The 23,855-nt window shown below is 39.5% G+C and overlaps 1 protein-coding gene and 1 pseudogene across 1 annotated transcript in view; one reads left to right on the top strand and one right to left on the bottom strand.

Annotated features, from left to right (window-relative positions):
* Positions 1–23,855, top strand: part of MRPL3 (mitochondrial ribosomal protein L3) — a 56,050-nt gene that overhangs the window by 10,512 nt on the left and 21,683 nt on the right. The window contains exons 5-6 of the mRNA XM_040232667.1: positions 12,046–12,145; positions 13,735–13,795. Of these exons, the coding sequence (XP_040088601.1) occupies positions 12,046–12,145; positions 13,735–13,795 (161 nt within the window). The remainder of the gene's footprint in view (positions 1–12,045; positions 12,146–13,734; positions 13,796–23,855) is intronic.
* LOC120857042 lies at positions 19,030–19,504 on the bottom strand (annotated as a pseudogene).

Below are 23,855 nucleotides of genomic sequence, written 5' to 3'. Positions count from 1 at the left end.
TGAAAATGAAGTTCTAGAATTCTTTAGAAGTAAAGCATTTTGGTTCAGAAAGAAAGATTTTTGAAATTCAATGTATACAAACTTCAAACTTTCATTTGCACATTGTAACCCTCAGTGAAACTGCAAGTAGGTTGATTTTAGAGAGTCAGAGAGAGAGAGATCTATGAATATTAAATAATGTAGCATTTTACAATGAGTTGATTGAATCAGTTTTATTTATACTAAGGCTGAAATGTTATTTTTCTTAATCTGTAAAGAATTTATGCCTCTGAGAAATTAGACTACTTGGCTTTTGCTGTTTGTGTACCATATTATAAATAAAAACTGATGTGGTACATAATATTTTTGAATAAGGAAGTTTAAGTGGCCTTACAAGTTGATTAAATCAATTCATATTTGGAGCAGAGAAGCATTTTCATTGTGAGAAGGATAATTGAAGAGAACTTTGAAGAGGGGAAAAAAAAATGCAACCTTGTAGATGGGATTATCCAAGTGTGACACTGCTGTCAGTCTTTTAAATTGCCTTTTGAAATCATTTATTTGGAAGTTAGAAAAAAAAACCCTCTGTAACACTACTGTTGACTTCAGCTCAGCTTGAACATTTGGTTTTTCTCAGGACAGATGCCTGATTAGTTTTATGATATTTTTATTTAAAAGAAAAAATTATTCAACTTTAGTGAAATTGGAAGATAATCAGGAAGTATGTATTACCTTTGTCCTCCTTATGTCTCAGTCTAGAGTTATTTAGTCAAGATGTTTATCTTTTCCATTTTATATTACTAAAAAATGTACAAGATTTTTCTCATAAGCCTCCTGGAATACTTAAAAACTGATATAAATAAAATATGTTTTTTAAATTGCCAAGTAGAATATGTGAAGGTCATATATAAAATTGAAATTCTGGTCTAAAATTCAATAAATTTGAATCTGATACATCAGGGAAATAATTTTAAGTATCCACATTTTTAGATGTTTTATTGAAGTTAAATTGATCTAAAACACTGTTAGTTACAGATGTGCAACATAGTGATTCAGTATTTCAATCATTACAAAATGATTCCCATGATCAGTATAGTTACCATCCACTGCCATTCAAACTTATTACAATATTGTTGACTATATTCTCCGTGCTATACATTTCATCCTCAAGACTCATTTATTTTGTAACTGGAAGTTTACCTCTTAACTGCCCTCACTATTTCATTCATCCCCCCAGCCCCTCCCATCTGGCAACCACCTGTTTGTTCTCTGTATCTATGAGTCTGTTTCTGTTTTGTTACCTTCCATTCATTTGTTTTTTAGATTCTGCATATAAGTGAAATCATATGGTGTTTGTCTGTCTCCATCTGACTTTCTTCACTTTGCATAATATCCTCTAGACCCATCCATGTTGTTGCAAGTGGCAAGATTTTTTTTTCATGGCTGAGTAATATTCCATTTTGTATATGTGTGTGTGTGTGTGTGTACATGTGTGCATGTGTACATAAATACACATCTTCCTTATCCATTCATCTGTTGACAGACACTTAGGTTGCTTTCATATCTTAGCTATTGTAAATAATGCTGTGGTGAAAATAGATGTGCATATATCTTTTCCTATGAGTGTTTTTGTTTTCTTTAGAAGAATACCCAGAAATAGAGTAACTTAAATCATATGGTGTTTCTATTTTTAATTTTGGGGGAACCTCCATGTTGTTTTCCATAGCGGCTGCACCAGTTTATGTTCCCGTCAACAGTGCGTGACAGTTCCCTTTTCTCCACATCCTCTACAGAACTTGTTGTTTTTTGTCTTTTTGATACTAGCCATTCTGACAGGGGGAGACAATATCTTCTTGTAGTTTTATTTGCATTTCCCTGAAGAGGAGAGTGGAAAAGTTGGCTTAAAGCTCAACATTCAGAAAACTAAGATCATGGCATCTGGTCCCATCACTTCATGGGAAATAGATGGGGAAACAGTGAAACAGTGGCTGACTTTATTTTGGGGGGCTCCAAAATCACTGCAGATGGTGACTGCAGCCATGAAATTAAAAGACGCTTACTCCGTGGAAGGAAAGTTATGATCAACCTAGACAGTATATTAAAAAGCAGAGACATTACTTGCCAACAAAGGTCCGTCTAGTCAAGGTTATGGTTTTTCCAGTGGTTGTGTATGGATATGAGAGTTGGACCGTGAAGAAAGCTGAGCACCGAAGAATTGATACTTTTGGACTGTGATGTTGGAGAAGATTCTTGAGAGTCCCTTGGATTGCAAGGAGATCCAACCAGTCCGTTCTAAAGGAGATCAGTCCTGGGTGTTCATTGGAAGGACTGATGCTGAAGCTGAAACTCCAATACTTTGGCCACCTCATGCGAAGAGTTGACTCATTGGAAAAGACCCTGATGCTGGGAAAGATTGAAGGTAGGAGGAGAAGGGGACGACAGAGGATGAGATGGCTGGATGGCATCACCAACTCGATGGACATGAATTTGGGTAAACTCTGTGAGTTAGTGACGGACAGGAAGGCCTGGTGTGCTTCGATTCATGGGGTCACGAAGAGTCGGACATGACTGAGCAACTGAACTGAACTGAACTGATGAGTAATGTGTACATCTTTTTTCATGTGTCTTTTGGTCATCTGTATGTCTTTGAAAAAATGACTGTTCGTGTCTACTGTTCATTTGTAAATCAGGTTGTTGGGTTTCTTTTGCTATTGAGTTGTATAAATTCTTTGAAATTTTGAATGTTGACCCCTTATCAGATTTATCTTTTACAAATATCTTCTCCCATTCAGAGGGTGGTCTTTTTGTCTTATTAATATTTTTCTTCACTGTACAAAAACTTTTTAGTTTGATGTAGTCCCATGTATTATTTTTGCTTTTGTTTCCCTTGCCTGAGGAGACAGATCCAAAATAGCTTTGCTAAGATCTATGTTAAAGATCATGCTATCTATGCTTTTTCTGTAGTTTTCTGGTTTCAGCTCTTACGTTTAAGTCTTTAATTCATTTTGAGTTTATTTTTGGATATGATATGAGGAAGTGATCCAGTTTGATTCTTTTGCATGTAGCTGTCCATTTTTCCCAAACCATTTGTTGAAGAGGCTGTCTTTTCCGCTTTATATTTTCTTTCTGCTTTTGTCATAGATTCAGTTCAGTTCAGTCGCTCAGTCGTGTCCGACTCTTTGCGATCCCATGAATCGCAGCACGCCAGGCCTCCCTGTCCATCACTATCTCCCGGAGTTCACTCAGACTCACGTCCATCAAGTCAGTCATGCCATCTAGCCATCTCATCCTGTCATCCCCTTCTCCTCTTGCCCCCAGTCCCTCCCAGCATCAAAGTCTTTTCCAATGAGTCAACTCTTCGCATGAGGTGGCCAAAGTACTGGAGTTTCAGCTTTAGCATCATTCCTTCCAAAGAAATCCCAGGGTCGATCTCCTTCAGAATGGACTGGTTGGATCTCCTTGCAGTCCAAGGGACTCTCAAGAGTCTTTTCCAACACCACAGTTCAAAAGCATCAATTGACCATTTAACTATGGGTTTATTTCTGGGGTCTCTATCCTGTTCTGTTGATCTATGTGTCTGTTTTTGCCAGTACTTCATTGTTTTGTTTACCATAGCTTTGTATAGAGTTTAAAATCAGGGAGCATGATACCTCCAGCTTTGTTGTTCTTTATAAAAATTGTTTTGTCTATTCTGGGTCTTTTGTATTTCCATATAAATTTTAGAATTTCTCTCTTGGGTCTGTGAACAAAGCCATAGGTATTTTGATTGAGATTACATTGAATATTTCCATTGCATCAGGTTCACTTCAGTTCAGTCGCTCGGTTGTGTCAGACTCTTTGTGACCCCATGGACTGCAGCACACCAGGCCTCCTTTCCATCACCAACTCCTGGAGTTTACCCAAACTCATGTCCATTGAGTCAGTGATGCCATCCAACCATCTCATCCTCTGTCATCCCCTTCTCCTCCCACCCTCAATCTTCCCCAGCATCAGGGGATTTTCAGATGAGTCAGTTCTTCACATCAGGTGGCCAAAGTATTGGAGTTTCAGCTTCAACAACAGTCTTTCCAGTGAACACCCAGGACTGATCTCCTTTAGAATGGACTGGTTGGATCTCCTTGCAGTCCAAGGGAATCGCAAGAGTCTTCTGCAATACTGCAGTTAGAAGCATCAATTCTTTGGTGCTCAGCTTTCTTCACAGTCCAACTCACATCCATACATGACTACTGGAAAAACCATAACCTTGATGAAACAGACATTTGTTGGCAAAGTAATGTCTGCACTTTCACATGCTCTCTAAGTTGATCATAACTTTCCTTCCAAGGAGTAAGTGTCTTTTAATTTCATGGCTGCAGTCACCATCTGCAGTGATTTTGGAGCCCGAAGTCAACCACTGTTTCGCCATCTATTTGCCATGAAATGATGGGACCAGATGCCATGATCTTCATTTTCTGAATGTTGAGCTTTAAGCCAACTTTTTCGCTCTCCTCTTTCACTTTCATCAAGAAGCTCTTTAGTTCTTCACTTTCTACCATAAGGGTAGCATCATCTGCATATCTGACGTTATTGATATTTCGCCCAGCAATGTTTATTCCAGCTTGTGCTTTATCCAACCAGCGTTTCTCATGATGTACTCTGCATATAAGTTAGATAAGCATGATGGGAATATACAGTCTTGATGTACTCCTTTTTCTATTTGGAACCAGTCTGTTGTTCCATGTCCAGTTCTATTTCTTCCTGACCTCCATGCAGATTTCTCAAGAGGCGAGTCATGTTATCTGGTGTTCCCATCTCTTTCAGATTTTTCCACAGTTTATTGTGATCCAGTCAAAAGCTTTGGCATAGTCAATAAAGCAGAAATAGATGTTTTTCTGGAATTCTCTTGCTTTTTCATGATCCAGCAGATGTTGGCAATTTGATCTCTGGTTCCTCTGCCTTTTCTAAAACCAGCTTGAACATCTGGAAGTTCACGGTTCACCTATTCCTGAAGCCTGGCTTGGAGAATTTTGAGCATTACTTTGCTAGCATGTGAGGTGAGTGCAGTTGTGCAGTAGTTTGAGCATTCTTGGGCATTGCCTTTCTTTGGGATTAGAATGAAAACTGACCTTTTTCAGTCCTGTGGCCAATGCTGAGTTGTCAAATTTGCTGGCATATTGAGTGCGGCACTTTCACAACATCATCTTTTAGGATTTGAAATGGCTCAACTGGAATTCCATCACCTCCACTACCTTTGTTTGTAGTGATGTTTTCTAAGGCCCACTTGACTTCACATTCCAGGTTATCTGGCTCTAGATGAGTGATCACACCATCATGATTATCTGGGTCGTGAAGATCTTTTTTGTACAGTTTCTGTGAATTCTTGCCACCTCTTCTTAATATCTTCTGCTTCTGTCAGGTCCATACCATTTCTGTCCTTTATCGAGCCCATTTTTGCATGAAATGTTCCCTTGGTATCTCTAATTTTCTTCAAGAGATCTCTAGTCTTTCCCATTCTGTTGTTTTCCTCTATTTCTTTGCACTGATCGCTAAAGAAGGCTTTCTTATCTCTTCTTGCTATTCTTTGGAACTCTGCATTTAGTTGCTTATATGTTTCTTTTTCTCCTTTGCTTTTGGCTTCCCTTCTTTTCACAGCTATTTGTAAGGCCTCCTTAGACTGCCATTTTGCTTTTTTTCAGTTCTTTTTCTTGGAGATGGTCTTGCTTCCTGTCTCCTGTACAATGTCATGAACCTCCGTCCATAATTCATCACGCACTCTGTCTATCAGATCTAGTCCCTTAAATCTATTTCTCACTTCCGCTGTATACTCATATGGGATTTGATTGAGGTCATACCTGAATGGTCTAGTGCTTTTCCCCACTTCCTTCAATTTAAGTCTGAATTTGGCAATAAGGGGTTTATGATCTGAGCCACAATTAGCTCCCAATCTTGTTTTTGCTGACTGTATAGAGCTTCTCCATCTTTGGCTGCAAAGAATATAATCAATCTGATTTCGGTGTTGGCCATCTGGTGATGTCCATGTGTAGAATCTTCTCTTATGTTGTTGGAAGAGAGTGTTTGCTATGACCAGTGCATTTTCTTGGCAAAACTCTATTAGCCTTTGCCCTGCTTCATTCTGTATTTAAGGCCAAATTTGCCTGTTACTTCAGGTGTTTCTTGACTTCCTACTTTTGCATTCCAGTCTCCTATAATGAAAAGGACTCTTTTTAGGGTGTTAGTTCTAAAAGGTCTTTTAGATCTTCATAGAACCATTCAGCTTCAGCTTCTTCAGCATTACTGGTTGGGGCATAGACTTGGATTACCATGATAATGAATGATTTGCCTTGGAAATGAACAGTGATAATTCTGTCGTTTTTGAGATTGCATCCAAGTACTGCACATCAGACTCTTTTGTTGACTATGATGGCTACTCCATTTTTTCTAAGGGATTCCTGCCCATAGTAGTAGATATAATGGTCATCTGAGTTAAATTCACCCATTCCAGTCCATCTTAGTTCGCTGATTCCTAGAATGTCAACGTTCACTCTTGCCATCTCCTGTTTGACCACTTCCAATTTGCCTTAATTCATGGACCTAACATTCCAGGTTCCTATGCAATAGTGCTCTTTACAGCATCGGACCTTGCTTCTATCACCAGTCACATCCACAACTGGTTGTTTTTGCTTTGGCTCCATCCCTTCATTCTTTCTGGAGTTCCATCTCCACTGATCTCCAGTAGCATATTGGGCACCTACCAACCTGGGGAGTTCATCTTTCAGTGTCCTATCTTTTTGCCTTTTCATACTGCTCATGGAGTTCTCAAGGCAAGAATACTGAAGTGGTTTGCCATTCCCTTCTCCAGTGGACCACATTTTGTCAGAACTCTCCACCATTACCCATCATCTTGGGTGGCCCTACACAGCATGGCTTAGTTTCATTGAGTTAGACAAGGCTGTGGTCCATGTGATCAGATTGGCTAGTTTTTGTGATTGTGATTTCAGTCTGTCTTTCCTCTGATTCCTTACTGTCTTACTGGGGTTTCTCTTCCCTTGGACGTGGGGTATCTCTTCATGGCTGCCCCAGCAAAGTGCCACCATTGCACCTTACCTTGGATGTGGGGTGTCTCCTCCCAGCTGCCCCTCCTGACCTTGGACGTGGCGATAGCTTCTTGGCTGCTCTCCGCGCAGCACACCACCACTCCTGGGGTAGTATGATTATCTTCACGGTATTCTTTCAGTCCATTAGCACAATGTATCTTTCCATTTCTTTGTGTCATCTTCAGTTTCTTTCATCAGTGTCTTTTAGTTGTCCAATATAGATTTATTCCTAGCTTTTTGGGGTTTTTTGGGTACAATTGCATATGGAATTTTTTTTTCTTAATTTTTTCTCTCTGTTCATTGTTAATATGTAGAAAAATAACAGATTTCTGTATATTAATTTTATTTGCTGCCACTTTTCTGAATTCCTTTTTTCCTAAAAGTAAAAAATTTTTCCATATATACTATCATGTTATCTGCAAACAGTGATAGTTTTATTGTTCCTTTCCTATCTGGATTCCTTTTATTTCCCTTTAAAGAAACTATATTTTTAAATGAAAACTTCTGTGTTTGCTTTCCTAAAAGAATTGAGTATGATTAAAGATGAAAAGTAGCCATGAAATTAAAAGACACTTACTCCTTGGAAGAAAAGTTATGGCCAATCTAGATAGCATATTCAAAAGCAGAGACATTACTTTGCTGACTAAGGTCTGTCTAGTCAAGGCTGTGGTTTTTCCTGCGGTCATGTATGGATGTGAGAGTTGGACTGCGAAGACAGCTGAGCGCCGAAGAATTGATGCTTTTGAACTGTGGTGTTGGAGAAGACTCTTGAGAGTCCCTTGGACTGCAAGGAGATCCAACCAGTCCATTCTGAAGGAGATCGACTCTGGGATTTCTTTGGAAGGAATGATGCTAAAGCTGAAACTCCAGTACTTTGGCCACCTCATGCGAAGAGTTGACTCATTGGAAAAGACTTTGATGCTGGGAGGGACTGGGGGCAAGAGGAGAAGGGGATGACAGGATGAGATGGCTAGATGGCATGACTGACTTGATGGACGTGAGTCTGAGTGAACTCCGGGAGATAGTGATGGACAGGGAGGCCTGGCGTGCTGCGATTCATGGGATCGCAAAGAGTCGGACATGACTGAGCGACTGAACTGAACTGAAGTGAAAGATGAAAAGCAGGGTCCTTGGTGATGTTGAATATCAGTCTTAGATGTCAGCATATGGGAAGTGAAACCATAGAGAGTGACAGGGATGAATGTATATTATCACTCTTGGAAGAAAGGACAGCCTCTGAGGGGCCTTTGAGGTAGAAAACAGTCTTCTGTGGACATCCAGAGCATGACTTCCCAGTATTTGTTACATGGTCTCACTGTGGGACTCCAGGGAGATTCTCAGGTGGGGAAAGTGGGTGGCATGTGGACTGATCCAAAACTAAAGTTCTCTACCCTCAGGCCAGTGCCACCCAATTTCATGTCACCTAAGGGCAGCCTACTCAGTAAATTATAAAGGGGCACAGTTCATATTTCCAACTGAAATTAGCAAGTACCTTAAGTTTGCTGGATATTCAAATATATGTTCTTTAGATAAGAGCAGCTTATCACTGGAGCTGAGACTGGGCATGTATTTAACAGAAAGTGGTATATAGTGGGAGGAGATTATGGACCAAGAGACTGGGATAGGCAGGCACAGGTAAGCATATATAGAGTACTGTGGCTCATCAGGGCCCTGCAAGTGCTTTGTGTAGGATCAGAGAGGAAGCTGAGGGAGAGGGAACAGCAGGAAGAGAAATACGGTTGATTATATTCTCACGAAAGAGGCTCTTCACATCAGGAAATGTAAAGTGGTACAACTTTTTGGGTAAGTCTTACAGCAATCTAGGTCAAGAGTATTAATTTAAAAAGATACTAGGACAGTATGTTAAGGAAATAAGTTGTCCATAAAATCTTCTATTCAAGAATATTCACAATAGCACACACAAAAAAGTGAGAGTGAAGGGAAGAGCAGACAGCAGGACCTACCAGGAGCTGGGGATGGAACAGCCATTAAAGTGCCATTAAAGTGTCTGCTCTCTGGAAGCGAATATTTTGGTGCAGTTGAGTATGAGTCAGAAGCTCTTATACAGAAAATAAACAACTCAAAAAATATTATATTATGACAGATGGAAGGAAGTGCTTTGAAGATTAATAAAGTGAACTCAGGGCATTGCAAGAGACAGAAAATGGTGCTATCTATTTTAGGTAGAATAATTAGGAAAGGTAGGTTGATATTTGGGTGGAGATCTGAATAAAATGGGGGAGCATATCATACCAAAATCTGGCAGAGGCATGAGGAGAGACATAAGTGAGGGAGGTTAAGAGGTACAGACTTCCAGTTGCAAAATAAATGAGTCATGGGTATGAAATGTACAGTTTGGGGAAGACAGTCAGTAATTATGTAATATCTTTGTATGTGACAGATGGTAACTAGGCTTATCATATTGTATCTTATGTAATGTATAGGAATATTGTATCACTTGGTTTTATACCAGGAACTAACAGTGTTATAGGTCAATTATACTTAAACAAATTCATAGAAAAAGTTTTCAGATTTGTGCCTACCAGAGGCAGATGATAGGGGGAAGGGGAATTGGATGAAGTCAGTCAAAAGGTACAAGCTTTCAGTTATAAGGTAAATAAATACTAGGGTTAAAATGTACAATATGATAAATTATAATTAACACTACTATGCATTACATGTGAAAGCTAATCTTCTAAGGGTTTTCATCAAAAAGAAAAAAGTTGTTTTCCTTTAATTTTTTATCAACATGAGATAATGAATGTTCACTAAACTTATAATCATTCTGTGATGTATGTAAGTCAAATCATTATTCTGTACACCTTAAACTTACACAGTATGGTATGTCGGAAATAGAAACAAATGGGCCAAATTTTGATAATTATTGACTCAGAATGTCAGCATTCATGCATATGTTTGAAATTTTCCTAAACAAAAGCATACTCCTAAATTTAAGTAAAGTAGATCTCCCGTCTACAGTGGATAGAAGTGGTACAAACTTAAAAAGAACAGACATGTTAAATTTGCATAACATATAGAATTCATATAAAATCCATAACCTGCTGGGGGAGAAGATTGCATAGAAAATGTTTCCTTCTTGCCCTTTTTTAAAATAGTGAGGCCGACATTTTCCACAGCTGTAAATAGGATAGGCAGTTTAAGACTTTGAAGAGGGAAAGGGAAAACAAATCTGGCAGAATGGCCTTCTAGGCAGAGGGCCAGTAGGTGTGGAGGACCTGAGGTTGTTGTTAGGTGAGTTCTTAGACTGGTAAGAAGCACATTGTCCCTGAGGCAGGGAAAGTTGGGAGAGTAGGTGGTGTTAGAACCTTGTAAACCATGGTGAGGACTTAGGACTTGATTCTGCATAAGATGCCCACCTTTGTGGAGTTTGATGTAGCTTGAGTTTAGAAGGATCGTGCCAGCCTGTGAATGGAAAATAGACCAGGGAGTCAGTCAGGATTATGGAAGCTGAAAAACTAATAGGAGGCTACTGAAATAATCCAGACAATAGACAACTGGCTGGGATGGGGGTGAAAAGTGGCTGATGTGGCCTGTGTGTTTAAATAGAGGCTACAGGAGTGGCTGTTGGATGGACATGAGATGTGCAAAAGAGAGTTGTAGGTGACCACAGGATTTTTGGTCTAAACATAAGTACAGAGCTGCTGTTGAGACTCAGAAGAAGAGGCGAGCAGACCTCATAGAGTATGGAGGCATGCTGAGCTCAAATTTAAGACATGTTGAACTTGAGCTGTTCTATGATATCAAAGTGAAGTGTTGACTTGGCAGTAGGGCAGAAGAATCTGTAGTTCAGAGTAGAATTTGGGATGGATATTGGAGAAGTGGGTCATTAACTTGTGCAAAAACCAGAGGGTAGTAGCTAGAAGTCAAGTGGAGGCCTTCCAGGGAGAGAGTAACTACCTGTGCCCATTTTTGCTCATGCACTTGCTGGGAAAATCCCATGGACAGAGGAGCCTGGTAGGCTGTAGTCCATGGGGTCGCTAAGAGTCGGGCACAACTGAGCGACTTCACTTTCACTTTTCACTTTCATGCATTGGAGAAGGAAATGGCAACCCACTCCAGTGTTCTTGCCTGGAGAATCCCAGGGATGGAGCCTGGTGGGCTGCTATCTATGAGGTTGCACAGAGTTGGACACGATTGAAGCGACTTAGCAGCAGCACCAGTGTGTTTGGTGATTTTAACCAGTATGTTTCACAGGGGCTAGAACCCCCTGGTGAAAGTGGGTTTGAGAAAGGGAGGAGTGTTTGTGGCTGAAGAAAAGCTTTTGTTTTAATATGAGTTATTGTGATTCTTTGTATGCTGATAGGAAATTTCCAGTGGAAAGGGGGAAATTATTGATTCAAGAGGTGGTGGGGATGATTTCAAAAGTAAAGCCACTGAACTGGTGAGAGGGCTTAAGAATTAGTACACAGTGGAGGATTTGGCTTTAATGAGAGCATCAACAGTTCATCTGTCATTGTGGTTCCCAGCCCCAGATTCACATCAGAAACATATGGAATGCTGAAAACACACTGCTGCCTGGCTGCCCCCTAGACCAGTGAAGTTACAGGCTCCAAGCTGAGGCCCTGGCACTGGTGTTCTCTGAGAACTCCCTCTGTGCCTCTTGGCACCTGGAGAGGGGTGGGAGGATGACAGTGTATAAGGCTGGTGCAGGCAGTTTGATCAGCTTGGTGAAAAAAGCTTGGGGAAGGTCTCTCAGTTTTATTTTTTCAGTGAAGTGAGAAGCAACATTATCAGCTCAAAGCAGGGAGGAGAAGGGAAGAGTGTGATGGATGAAACTCTCACCTCCCTTAAATAAGGGGAATGGGGTACTCTTTGTTCATTAGGGAAGCAGAGTACACTCTGATTTGTTTTCTGGGCTGTTAGGAACTTAATTTAGATTTCTGTACATTAAGTTCCACCTTTTTATTAAGTTTTCTATTCATTAAATTCCACATATTTAATGTATTGTTTATATGTGCTGCTTTTCCTCTAGAAATCTACATCTATATTGGAATTTTACCAAGAACTTGGACTGCCACCAAAGCAGAAAGTTAAAATGTTTAACGTAACAGATAATGCTGTTATTAAACCAGGTAATCTGAGACTGGGGAGAGGAGGGAGGTAAAAATACCCAAATATGGGATTTGTTTAATGTCAGCCCTTTCAGTAAAGCTGATTTCACAATGCAAAGTCCCAAACATTTATTTTTAAATATAAAACCATGTCTGATTTAATCACTAGGGACAAACAGGTGTTTTTCTTTTTTAAGTGGAAGGAACTGTAGAGAACTCTTTGTTTTCCATGAAAGAAGGAGGAACGCTTTTGTTTTTAATGTTCCAAATGTTTCACATTTGGAAAAGCCTCTCCAAATAAGTAAGTGAACTTTTAAAATGTGAAGTTCGCTGTGTGTAGGCTGGTATTTTATTAAGTGAGGAATAGATTCTCACTGTGATAGAATAAGAAAATATAGCCAGAAAGAGAAAAGTGACTGACCATGGCACCTCAATGTAAAGATTCTTACTTTAAAATTCCAAAGTATTTTACCTACTCCATGGAATATCAAAAAGTCAGATTTGGCAATATGATTATATTGGTTCACATAGTTAATGGCATTTTGATGTCTTTAAACTGTAGAAAAGCTTCCTAATGTCTTGAACTTGAGTTCTAGAAGTGGACTGTAGAAGGATGTTTTAAGATTTGATATTTTAATACCTGAACTGAACTTCTTGAGGTAGAATACAATTTCAGTAGGCCTTGTTAATTGGGGTGATAGAGTCAACTTTGATAAAAGCTAGAATTGAAGGAATTTTTTTAAGAGCAAATTTTTCATCTTTGAGGTAAAGTAAATGGAGTTAACTGGTATAAACATGAAGTCTGTGTTAACTTTTGCTATAGCTCAAACTGTATTTTGAGCTATATTTTGGGGTTTTTTTGTGGATGAAAAATGGCCAAATATCAATTCAGGTGATTCAGCCTTGTAGAAATTTGATCATTTTCAATCTCTCTATTTTTTCTTAATTCAAGGTTTTTCTCTGCCCATATAAATCCACTTTGGGTCCTACTTAAAGGACCCTACTGAAACCCTGCAGCACTTTACTCCTTGTTTTAAAACAAATACAAATTAGCTTTTGATTATATTGTCTACTACCCTGGTTCCAGTTTTTTTTTCTTGAAGTCTTACTGAGTGATATTAATGTTGATTCCTGTTTTTGGATAACTTATTTCCAATAGGGAAAAAAGAAAAGCCTTGATATCCTATGTTTTTTGAGTCATTCTCTTATTTTTATTTTTCTTATTAGAAATGGGAAATATATCTTAATATATTGTTATTCACAAGAAAAAAACAAAGATCTCATGTATTTACAGCAGGAACAATATTGTCACAGGAGTTGCCTGTTTCACCCAGTATTACGGTGGCCTGTGAAGGCACAAGCACATCAGTGGCTGTGGGCCGCTGACCACCCTAGCACCATGTGCCTCATACTTCAGCCTCTGTACTGTCCATTATAATGCATTTATTGAGCTATTTTATTGTTAATGTTTCTAATCATTAAAATTGCAGAAGAGACTATCCTGACATTTTGAAATCTGATAGCTAGAAAGCTTCCTATCTAGTTTGTTTAATGAAGTTGTTTCTGAGCTGACAAATTTCATATTGATTTTTTGTTTTCTTTTCATAAAGGCACTCCTCTTTATGCTGCTCACTTTCGCCCAGGACAATATGTGGATGTCACAGCCAAAACGTAGGTCCACATAACAGATTTTTTCCTTTTGTTTTCCTTGTATATTAAAAAACAGCAGAGTGAGTGAAAGAAGTGCAGTCTTTCAAAGTCAGTGAATAAAAGATAAGTAATCATTATTCTCATTCATTATTCTAATCTTTAATGTAACTGATGGTACCAGTTTTTAAATTGTACTGAATTAGTTGTGCATGAAGAGTTTACATTTTAGAATGAGATATGTGCTTCTTGAGATGGGACTAAGAGAAAGGTTACATTACTCAAGTTCCTTGTGGGCTGGGCCCACATCTATTTGAAGACAAAAGGCTACGTATATTATGTTGGTAAAAGATACAGGAAGCAGTTAAATTACTAATATTATGTTGGTAAAAGATACAGGAAGCAGTTAAATTACAAACATCTTGTACTGTAGAGCATTTTTGGAGCTGTGTTAAAATCCTATCAGAAACTGGAAGAAGAAAACAGAATCACACCTTAGGCCTCTTCAGTAGCATGACATCATCTCTTGGCACTAGAAGGGACAAAATATTTTGTCATATGTAAAGAAGAGTTCAGATTTGGTAGAAATGAACACTTAATTGTCACTAACAGAAATGCTGGCTTTGAATCATACTTTAAGTTCAGCACTGGCTAGATAATTTGCAGGAAACTTTAGAACTTGTAGAAGTAGGTTTTTAAAAATCAGTTGTGACAAACTAGAGGAGTGGAATGGGAAGGGCAGGGGAGGCTCAAGTGGAAGTGGGTATATGTATACTTCGGCTAATTCACATTGTGTGGCAGAAACCAACACAACATTGTAAAGCAGTTATCCTCCAGTTAAACATTTTTAAAAATCAGTTGATGTTATCTCACTATGGAATAAAGCCACCAAGCCCTTTTCAGTATCATTTCTTATAATCCATATGATCTAGGCTAAGCTTAACTCCAGATATCAGCTCCCATCCGTTCTTTTGTTTGGCTTGGCTATCTTAAGTTCCCCTGTAGGGACTGAACCCTCAATCTATGGTAGTGAAAGCGCCTAGTCCTAACCACTGGACTGCCAGGGAATTCCCGAGTTCTCATTCAATCTTATTTCTTGTTCTATTAACATTGAAGACAGTTTCACTGCTTTATGTGTCTCAGTTTTCCTTTTGTCATTTGACACGGTATGCAGCCTATGTTCCAGGAATATTCTGACTGAGAACCGTTTGAAAATAAAAACAGCCTAGAGGTGCTTTGGGATAACCTTAGATCACAGTGACTGAGCCAGAGCTGCTGCTTGTATCCACGGAAACCAGATAAATCTAGTGTCAGTCTCCTAAATGCAGTCAGATACTTCTTCGCTTCCTTATTATTATTGCCTACTTTCTAATATGGGCCATGGCACACAGGTCCTAGGGACCTTAGGTTTTGCTTAGTTATTTAGAAATGGAGGGGGGTTGGCCTGGAGAGGAGAGTAAGGCTTAAAAGAGACTCTGAACCGTCCTCCTCTTCCGCCTCCTTCCTGATTGTTGTGAACTCCTTCCTACTTGCTGGGGCCTCTGAAATTACTGGTCTCATGGTAACGTTTGTCCTGCGTGCCCTTGTGAAGAAGTCAAAATATTGGAGCTATAAAGCTTTGGTTTGGGTAGATAGGGAGATATGTGTTATGAATCAGATGGTTTTACTTTTTAAATTCCTAAATTATTACACATAATAAAATACTTCATGGTAATTTGTTAACTTACAGTTAATAATGTGTGCTTTCCACTACATATTTTGTAGGGTAAATGAGATATTCAGGAAGCCCCACAAAATCAGTTTCCTTTGTTAACAGATGCCTTGTGGCAGTGTTTGTGACTAGCTTGGATTGGTGCCTAGCCTTTTTAGTGTCTTTATTCAGTAGATGCTTTTATTTCATATGCTGTTGTTGGGTTTCTTTGACTTCTTTTTTTTTTAATTTTTTAATTGAAGGAAAATTGCTTTACCATGTTGTGTTGGTTTCTGCCATACAGCAATGCAAATCAGCCAAAATTATACATATATTACTTCCCTCTTGAGCCTCCCTCCCCTCCCCCCACTCCTTAACTTCTTAGAGGCTGTTTTTAAAACTTCAGCCTTTTGTGAGAGTGTGTTGGTTTTGTGTTTTAAGAGCATATATCTAGAAGACAAGAGTGTGTATAGCCATGTGCACTTCAGCCTCAGGACTAAAGGCTGATGAGAACTGAGAGAGGAACTAGCCTTAGGCTTTAGATTAGTTGACACGCACCTGTGGAGAAGGGGGACCTACGTTTGTTGTGTGGCTGCTGTACCACCTTCTGTTTGACTGTATAATATGTGCACAGTACTCTAGTGTATGTACTTTTTGGGGGAATTACCTGAGATCAAAATGAAACCGACTGATCTTTTGCTAAATGTTGCTGATAACTATAGTTTTCATAGCTGGCGTGTTATTAGGGCCTCAGGGTGCTTGTAAGTGCTTTCAAATTTACAGAACTCTGTCCTCCTCATGTGGAGACGTTTTGGATCTCTCCTGAGCAGGCTTGCATCTAAGCTACACACAGTCTTGGTGGTAGCTGTCACTGCCGTTGACGTTCCCCATATGTGTGTGTACCTGTGTACATGCATGGACACATGAGTCTGCTTGCTTTTCTTTCTCCTCTTTAAATTCTTCTATCTCCTTTCCATGATGCTTCTCACTTTTTGAACAGGACTCCCAGCTTGGAGTTTTAGTCCTTTACAGCCAGTGAGAATGTTTTTTCTTGGTTGATAATGGAACCATTATCTTTTAGACATAGGCTCCAAGTTGTGGCAGTCAACTTTGTCCTCCTTTTTTGTACTTTGTCCTCCTTTTGCAGCCCCTGTTTTAAAATTTTGAAACTTCTGGATTCCATCATCTTCATTATTAATGATATAGATGTACACACTGGAGAAAAAGTGTTGCACTGACATAGTTAGGTCAGATGAGGGACAAGGGTTCATAGCCTGGAGCATCAGTTCCCACACTTGAGTGGACTTCAGCATCTCCAAGAAGGCTTGTTAAACAATCTTCTATCTACTACCAATCTTCAGATTCATTAGGTCTGGGGAAGTACCTGAGAATTTGCATTTCCAATGAGTTCTCAGGTTGTGTGGATGCTGCTAGTCCAGGGACCACACTGAGAACCACTGGACTGAAAAACAGTCAGGAGCTCATCAGTGAACTTGCTTTTCTGTGCTCCTTTACCCAGCACAGAGTCCCAGTGCCTGCCTTTCTCAGCTCTACTCAATTAGTCCTGCGAAATCTGTATGCAGGTCAAGAAGCAACAGTTAGAACCAGACATGGAACAATAGACTGGTTCCAAATTGGGATAGGAATATGTCAAGGCTGAATATTGTCACCTTGCTTATTTAACTTATATGCAGAGTAAATCATGTGAAATGCTGAGCTGGATGAAGCACAAGCTGGAATCAAGATTGCCAGGAGAAATATCAATAACCTCAGATATGCAGATGACACCACCCTCATGGCAGAAAGTGAAGAACTAAAGAGCCTCTTGATAAAAGTGAAAGAGGAGAGTGAAAAAGTTGGCTTAAAACTCAGCGTTCAAAAAACAAAGAACATGGCATCCGGTCCCATCACTCCATGGTGATTAGACGAGGAAACAATGGAAACAGTGGCTGACTTTATTTTTTTGTGCTCCAAAATCACTGCAGATGGTGACTGCAGCTGTGAAATTAAAAGATGCTTGCTCATTGGAAGAAAAGCTATGACCAACCTAGACAACATATTAAAAAGCAGAGACATTACTTTGCCAACAAAGGTCCATCTAGTCAAAGCTGTGGTTTTTCCAGTAGTCATATATGGATGTGAGAGTTGGATCATAAAGAAAGCTGAGCACCAAAAATTGATGCTTTTGAAATGTGGTGTTGGAGAAGATTCTTGAGAGTCCCTTGGACTGCAAGGAGATCCAACCAGTCCGTCCTAAAGGAAATCAGTCCTGAATATTCATTGGAAAGACTGATGCTAAAGCTGAAGTTCCAATACTTTGGCCACCTGATGTGAAGAGCTGACCCATTGGGAAAGATTGAAGGCAGGAGATGGGGATGACAGAGGATGAGATGGTTGCATGGTATCACCAACTCTGTGGACATGTATTTGAGCAAGCTCCAGGGGTTGGTGATGGACAGGGAAGCCTGGTGTGCTGCAGTCCATGGGGTCGGACACAACTGAGCAACTGAAATGAACTGAACTCAAATGATAACATATGGACATCTGTTTTAAAGTATGCAAATCTAGTCAATCTGATTTCAAATAGCATTGCAGTAAAAGTAAGCCTGTGTATTACCCACATTTTCGTTAGCATGAAACTGAAAACTGGTTTCCTTAGTAACTGGCTTCATCATCTTTCCATTAGAGATCAATTTGAGACTTGTTTCTAATTGAAATTTATTTTTCTCATGTTGTAATAATTCTATTTAATTGTTAAGTCTACACTTATATTTTGAGTATTTCAAATTTTTTACCATATACTTTCAGTTTTAATTACTGGATTAAATATATGTTAGAAATAACTTAGGAAAAATTTAAAATGGAAAAATACTAATTTAAGAAAATATAGTGTTAATAGAATCTATCTACTTGAAGAATGAAATTGTCTACAGACATTTTCTTTTAAGTGACCAGTAACCAACACTAGCAACCCTCTTTCTTTTTACATTTGTAAAACATTTTATTTATTTTTAATTGGAGGATAATTGCTTTACAGTATTGCTTTGGTTTCTGCCATGCCTCAGCGTGAATCAGCCATAGATAACACATACGTCCCTTCCCTCTTGAACCTCTGTCCCATCCCTGTAGGTTGTCACAAAGCCCCAGCTCAAGTTCCCTGGGTCATGCAGCAAATTCCCACTGGCTCTCTGTTTTACGTATGGTAAATGTATGTGTTTTCACACTGTTGTCTCCATTTGTCCCACCCTCTCCTTCGCCCACTGCGTCTCCAAGTCTGTTCCCTATGTTTGCATCTCCATTGCTGTTCTGTAAATAGATTCATCAGTACCATCTTTCTACATTCCATATATATGCATTAATATATGATATTTTTCTCTTTCTGACTTACTTCATTCTGCATAATAGGCTCTAGGTTCATCTGCCTCATTAGAACTGACTCAAATGTGTTCCTTTTTATGGCTGGGAGCCTCTTCTTAAAGACTTCCTTAAATTGTCTTTTCACTATGTAATTATCTTTAATGTCCAGAGTTTATAATTCAGGGGCCAGAGCCTTCTCCCAGACTGAAGTTTATAAATTCTCAATTGGCTTGTGAGGCTAGTAGGAGTGCTTTTTCTTGTCTAATATGGTTTCTGGGAAAACTTCATTCAAGTCCTCAGTGGTCATCTGATCAAGTGTTATTATGTTCCTCATCTTCTCCAGCTCTTTCTCATATTCCTCAATTCTGGTCTTTGAGAGAGACAGAAACTCAGCATAGCTTTTCACATCTTCTTTTTCTTCAGTGTCTACCTGGGCAGTGTGTTTATCCTCTGGCTTAGGAACCTTCAGGGCATTAACTCCTTCTCAAAGTCATCTTTCAAGCCAGCCTTTGCCACATTGGCCTTGTAAGCCCAGTCAATGGCAGGTGGTTTCTCAGGCAGGTTAGCCAACCTGGAGGTGAGGGTCTCATTCCAGAATTTCAAGGAATTAGCAGTGGCCTTTGGGAGATAATCTCCATGAAAGCTACCCCATCAGTGACTTTTAGAGCAAGTTTCCATCCAGCCATCTTGAGGACCTTTATTGACCCGGGGCCCACAGTCCACAGCAGGCTTCCCTACATTTATAAAATATTCCTCTTTTAATGATTACATTGGAAAATCTGCTTACATTGAAAACAAAATATTTACCTGTGCTGTATTTTTAAACCAGAAATAGTTTTTTATCTAAAGAGTCTGAGAATACAAATTCTATTTATATTATGTGGGAAAGATCCTTAACATCTAATATATAAAACTTCTCTATCAGAATAATTTTTCAGTTTTCATTATTCTATAAATAGACAATAAGTCTCAGTCTTTGAAATGTATCAGTTTTAAGTAATTTATTCTAATTAAAGTCTAGCATATGTAATGATGCATTCCCCACACCACCACGACTGCCTCTAGGCAGTGGTATTGCCTAGTGTACTAAGACCCTTTTAAAGACTGTATTCTTGTTCTACAATGGCAGTTATATTCCACTGTAATTTCTAACAGATGATGGGTGTGGAGGTTCAACGTTTTTCCCTTTCTTTCTCTCTCAATTTTGAGGAGGAAACATCTCTAGATAATGTAGAAAGAGTCACTAAGATAAAGTATGACTGTTGATTCTACCCTTAACATAAGATGTTTAGTCCATTGTTTTCTGTTGAATTCTAGCAGTGCTTATTTTAACTTTTGAGTTTTTCTTTTCTTTTTTTTTTAAAGGAGAAAACTCAGGAAAGAATGAAGAAAGTAAGATAAACAAAAAGAAAACTGTAAATACACATTCTTCATTGTTTAGGAGAAAAATGTTAGGTCTCTCTTAAAGAACTTGGAAGACACTGGTGATGGTGCTGAGCCCGTAGTGGTGGGCGTAGGACACTTTCCTGCCAGGCGTCTTACCGAACTTTGAATTCATGACGGTGGCATGCCTGAAGTACTTTCTCAAATCTCAGACTGGAATCAGAAAACAGGTCATTCAGTTACTTAAAAGATGTTTTTCTTTCTGTATGTAAGATCATCTAAAAAATCTGTCTGTGAGTCTGGGCTAATGAAAACAACCCATATATTTTCAGGCATAATCTTATTACTTAAATAGCAATTTCTGTCATAATCTTACTCTTTTTGAAGTTATCAGTGTCCTTTAAATTCTCATTACCCTTTGGCTCACAATAGGAAAAATATGTATGTATGCTCAGTCATGCTCGACTCTTTGTGACCCAGTGGACTGTAGCCCACCAAGTTCATCTGTCCATGGGATTTCCCAGGGAAGAATACTGGAATGGGTTGCCATTTCCTTCTCCAGGGGATCTTCCTGACCCAAGGATCGAACCCACATCTCTTGTGTCTCCTGCATTCTTTACCACTGAGCCACCTGGGAAGCCCAAAGAGAAGCAGCTGCCAGGAGAGACAGACAGGGTACTTACTTTGATAATGTTATTACTGGTAGTAAAAATGAAAGGAGTAGGGAAGAGTTAATTTGGGTTCTTTCATTAAAACATCAAAATATGTACAGAAATATTGTCCATCAGAGCTGTCAGGTGATTTAAAAGCTAGGTAGGTTCTTAACAAAGCAGAGACTCTTTTGAGCTGTGTGCTCAGTCCTGCATACTGTTCAGAGAAGGGTGCTTCCACACGGTCAGAAGCTCGAGGGAAAACAAGATACATGCTGCCTTCAGCCGTGCACATTTTAATAAGTTACTTTACTTACTGGTTATTCAAAGTAGTAAAATTTTAGGCATATTAGTGAAAAATTTTCTAAATGAGTAAACTATAGAGGGAAATAGTCTCTGTGAAAAAACAATGTTTGCAGCAGTCAAAGTGAGGTGGTCTAGGGAGCGTGGTCAAAGCATAGCTCTGCTTCTCAGCAGCACTGTGACCTATACAGCTTTCTTAGCCTCTCTGTCACCTCATCTTTGTTGTTCAGTTGCTTAGTTATGTCCAGCTCTTTGCCACCCCACGGACTGCCGCACACCAGGCTTCCCTGTCCTTCATTGTCTCCTGGAGTTTGCTCAAACTCATGTTCATTGAATCAGTGATGCCATCCATCCATCTCATCCTGTCTCCCCCTTCTCCTGCCTTCAATCTTTCCCAGCATCACGGTCCTTCCAATGAGTTGGCTCTTCGCATCAGGTGGCCAAAGTATTGGAGCTTCAGCATCAGTCCTTCCAATGAATATTCGGGGTTGATTTCCTTTAGGATAGACTGGTTTGATCTCCTTGCTGCCCACAGGACTCTTAAGAGTCTTCTCTAACATCACAGTTCAGTTCAGTTCAGTTCAGTTCAGTCACTCAGTCGTGTCTGACTCTTTGCGACCCCATGAATCGCAGCACATCAGGCCTCCCTGTCCATCACCATCTCCCGGAGTTCACTCAGACTCACGTCCATCGAGTCCATGATGCCATCCAGCCATCTCATCCTCTGTCGTCCCCTTCTCCTCCTGCCCCCAATCCCTCCCAGCATCAGAGTCTTTTCCAATGAGTCAACTCTTCGCATGAGGTGGCCAAGGTACTGGAGTTTCAGCTTTAGCATCATTCCTTCCAAAGAAATCCCAGGGATGATCTCCTTCAGAATGGACTGGTTGGATCTCCTTGCAGTTCAAGGGACTCTCAAGAGTCTTCTCCAACACCACAGATCAAAAGCATCTATTCTTCGGTGCTCAGCCTTCTTCACAGTCCAACTCTCACATCCACACATGACCACAGGAAAAACCATAGCCTTGATTAGACGGACCTTAGTCGGCAAAGTAATGTCTCTGCCTTTGAATATACTATCTAAGTTGGTCATAACTTTTCTTCCAAGGAGTAAGTGTGTTTTAATTTCATGGCTGCAGTCACCATCTGCAATGATTTTGGAGCCCCCCCAAAATAAATTCTGACAGTGTTTCTACTGTTTCCCCCTCTATTTCCCATGAAGTGATGGGACCGGATGCCATGATCTTCGTTTTCTGAATGTTGAGCTTTAAGCCAACTTTTTTGCTCTCCTCTTTCACTTTCATCAGGAGGCTTTTTAGCTCCTCTTCACTTTCTGCCATAAGGGTGGTGTCATCTGCATATCTGAGGTTATTGATATTTCTCCCGACAATCTTGATTCCAATTTGTGTTTCTTCCAGCCCAGCGTTTCTCATGATGTACTCTGCATAGAAGTTAAATAAGCAGGGTGACAATATACAGCCTTGACGTACTCCTTTTCCTATTTGGAACCAGTCTGTTGTTCCATGTCCAGTTCTAACCGTTGCTTCCTGACCTGCATACAGATTTCTCAAGAGGCAGGTTAGGTGGTCTGATATTCCCATCTCTTTCAGAATTTTCCACAGTTTATTGTGATCCACAGTCAAAGGCTTTGGCATAGTCAATAAAGCATAAATAGATGATTTTCTGGAACTCTCTTGCTATTTCCATGATCTAGCAGATGTTGGCAATTTGATCTCTGGTTCCTCTGCCTTTCTAAAACCAGCTTGAACATCAGGGAGTTCACAGTTCATGTATTGCTGAAGCCTGGCATCACAGTTAGAAAGCATCAATTCTTCAGTGCTCAGCCTTCTTTATGGTCCAACTCTCACATCCATACATGACTACTGGAAAAACCATAGCTTTGACTATATGGACCTTTATTGGCAAAGTGATAACTCTCCTGTTTTCATAAGTTGTCTAGATTACTCATAGCTTTCCTTCCAAGCAGCAAGCATCTTTTAATTTCACGACTGCAGTCACCGCTCGCAGTGATTTTGGAGCCCAAGAAAATAAAGTGTCTGTTTCCATTTTTTCCCCATTGTGTTTGCCGTGAAGTGATGGGACTGAATGCCATGATCTTTGTTTTTTGAATGTTGAGTTTTAAGCCAGCTTTTTCACTCAACCTCTTTCACTTTGTTCAAGAGCCTCATCTTTAACATGATGCTAATCATACCACCTGCCTTGTAGCCTCCTAATGTTAAGATTGAAGGAAATAATGCACGTGAGGCTCTTAGCCCAAGATCTGGGATGTAGTAAATGCTTGAAAGTATTGGCTGCTGTCACTATTACTGTTTTTTCATTTGTTTCAAATTTTTTGGTTTGTTTTGGTTTCAAAATTTTAAAGGAAAAATCTATGTTTTCCTCAATAGGAAATATGTTTTTAAATGAATTAACTACATTAAGCTATTTAGAATTCAATTGTGGTATTTTCTAATACATCAAGTTATTGCCTCTTAAACTGTTTTTTATAGCCAAGTAGTAACCTTACAGAGCACTCTAGGTAATTTTAAGAATACATAATACCTGCCACATCCAGAATTTACAGTGTAATGAGGATGCCCTTGAAATAGCTCCATGCTTCTCTGATATGCTACTTCATTTCTGCTTTACTCTGTTTATCAGGAGGCAGTGTGACCTGGGTTGAAAGCATAACTAGATGCTTTCA

This window comes from Oryx dammah, unplaced genomic scaffold (assembly GCF_014754425.2).
Source record: "Oryx dammah isolate SB20612 unplaced genomic scaffold, SCBI_Odam_1.1 HiC_scaffold_2, whole genome shotgun sequence".
In the NCBI taxonomy this organism is placed as follows: domain Eukaryota; kingdom Metazoa; phylum Chordata; class Mammalia; order Artiodactyla; family Bovidae; genus Oryx; species Oryx dammah.
Note: the sequence above shows the minus strand (reverse complement) of the source record. Positions and strands in the feature narration are given on the sequence as shown.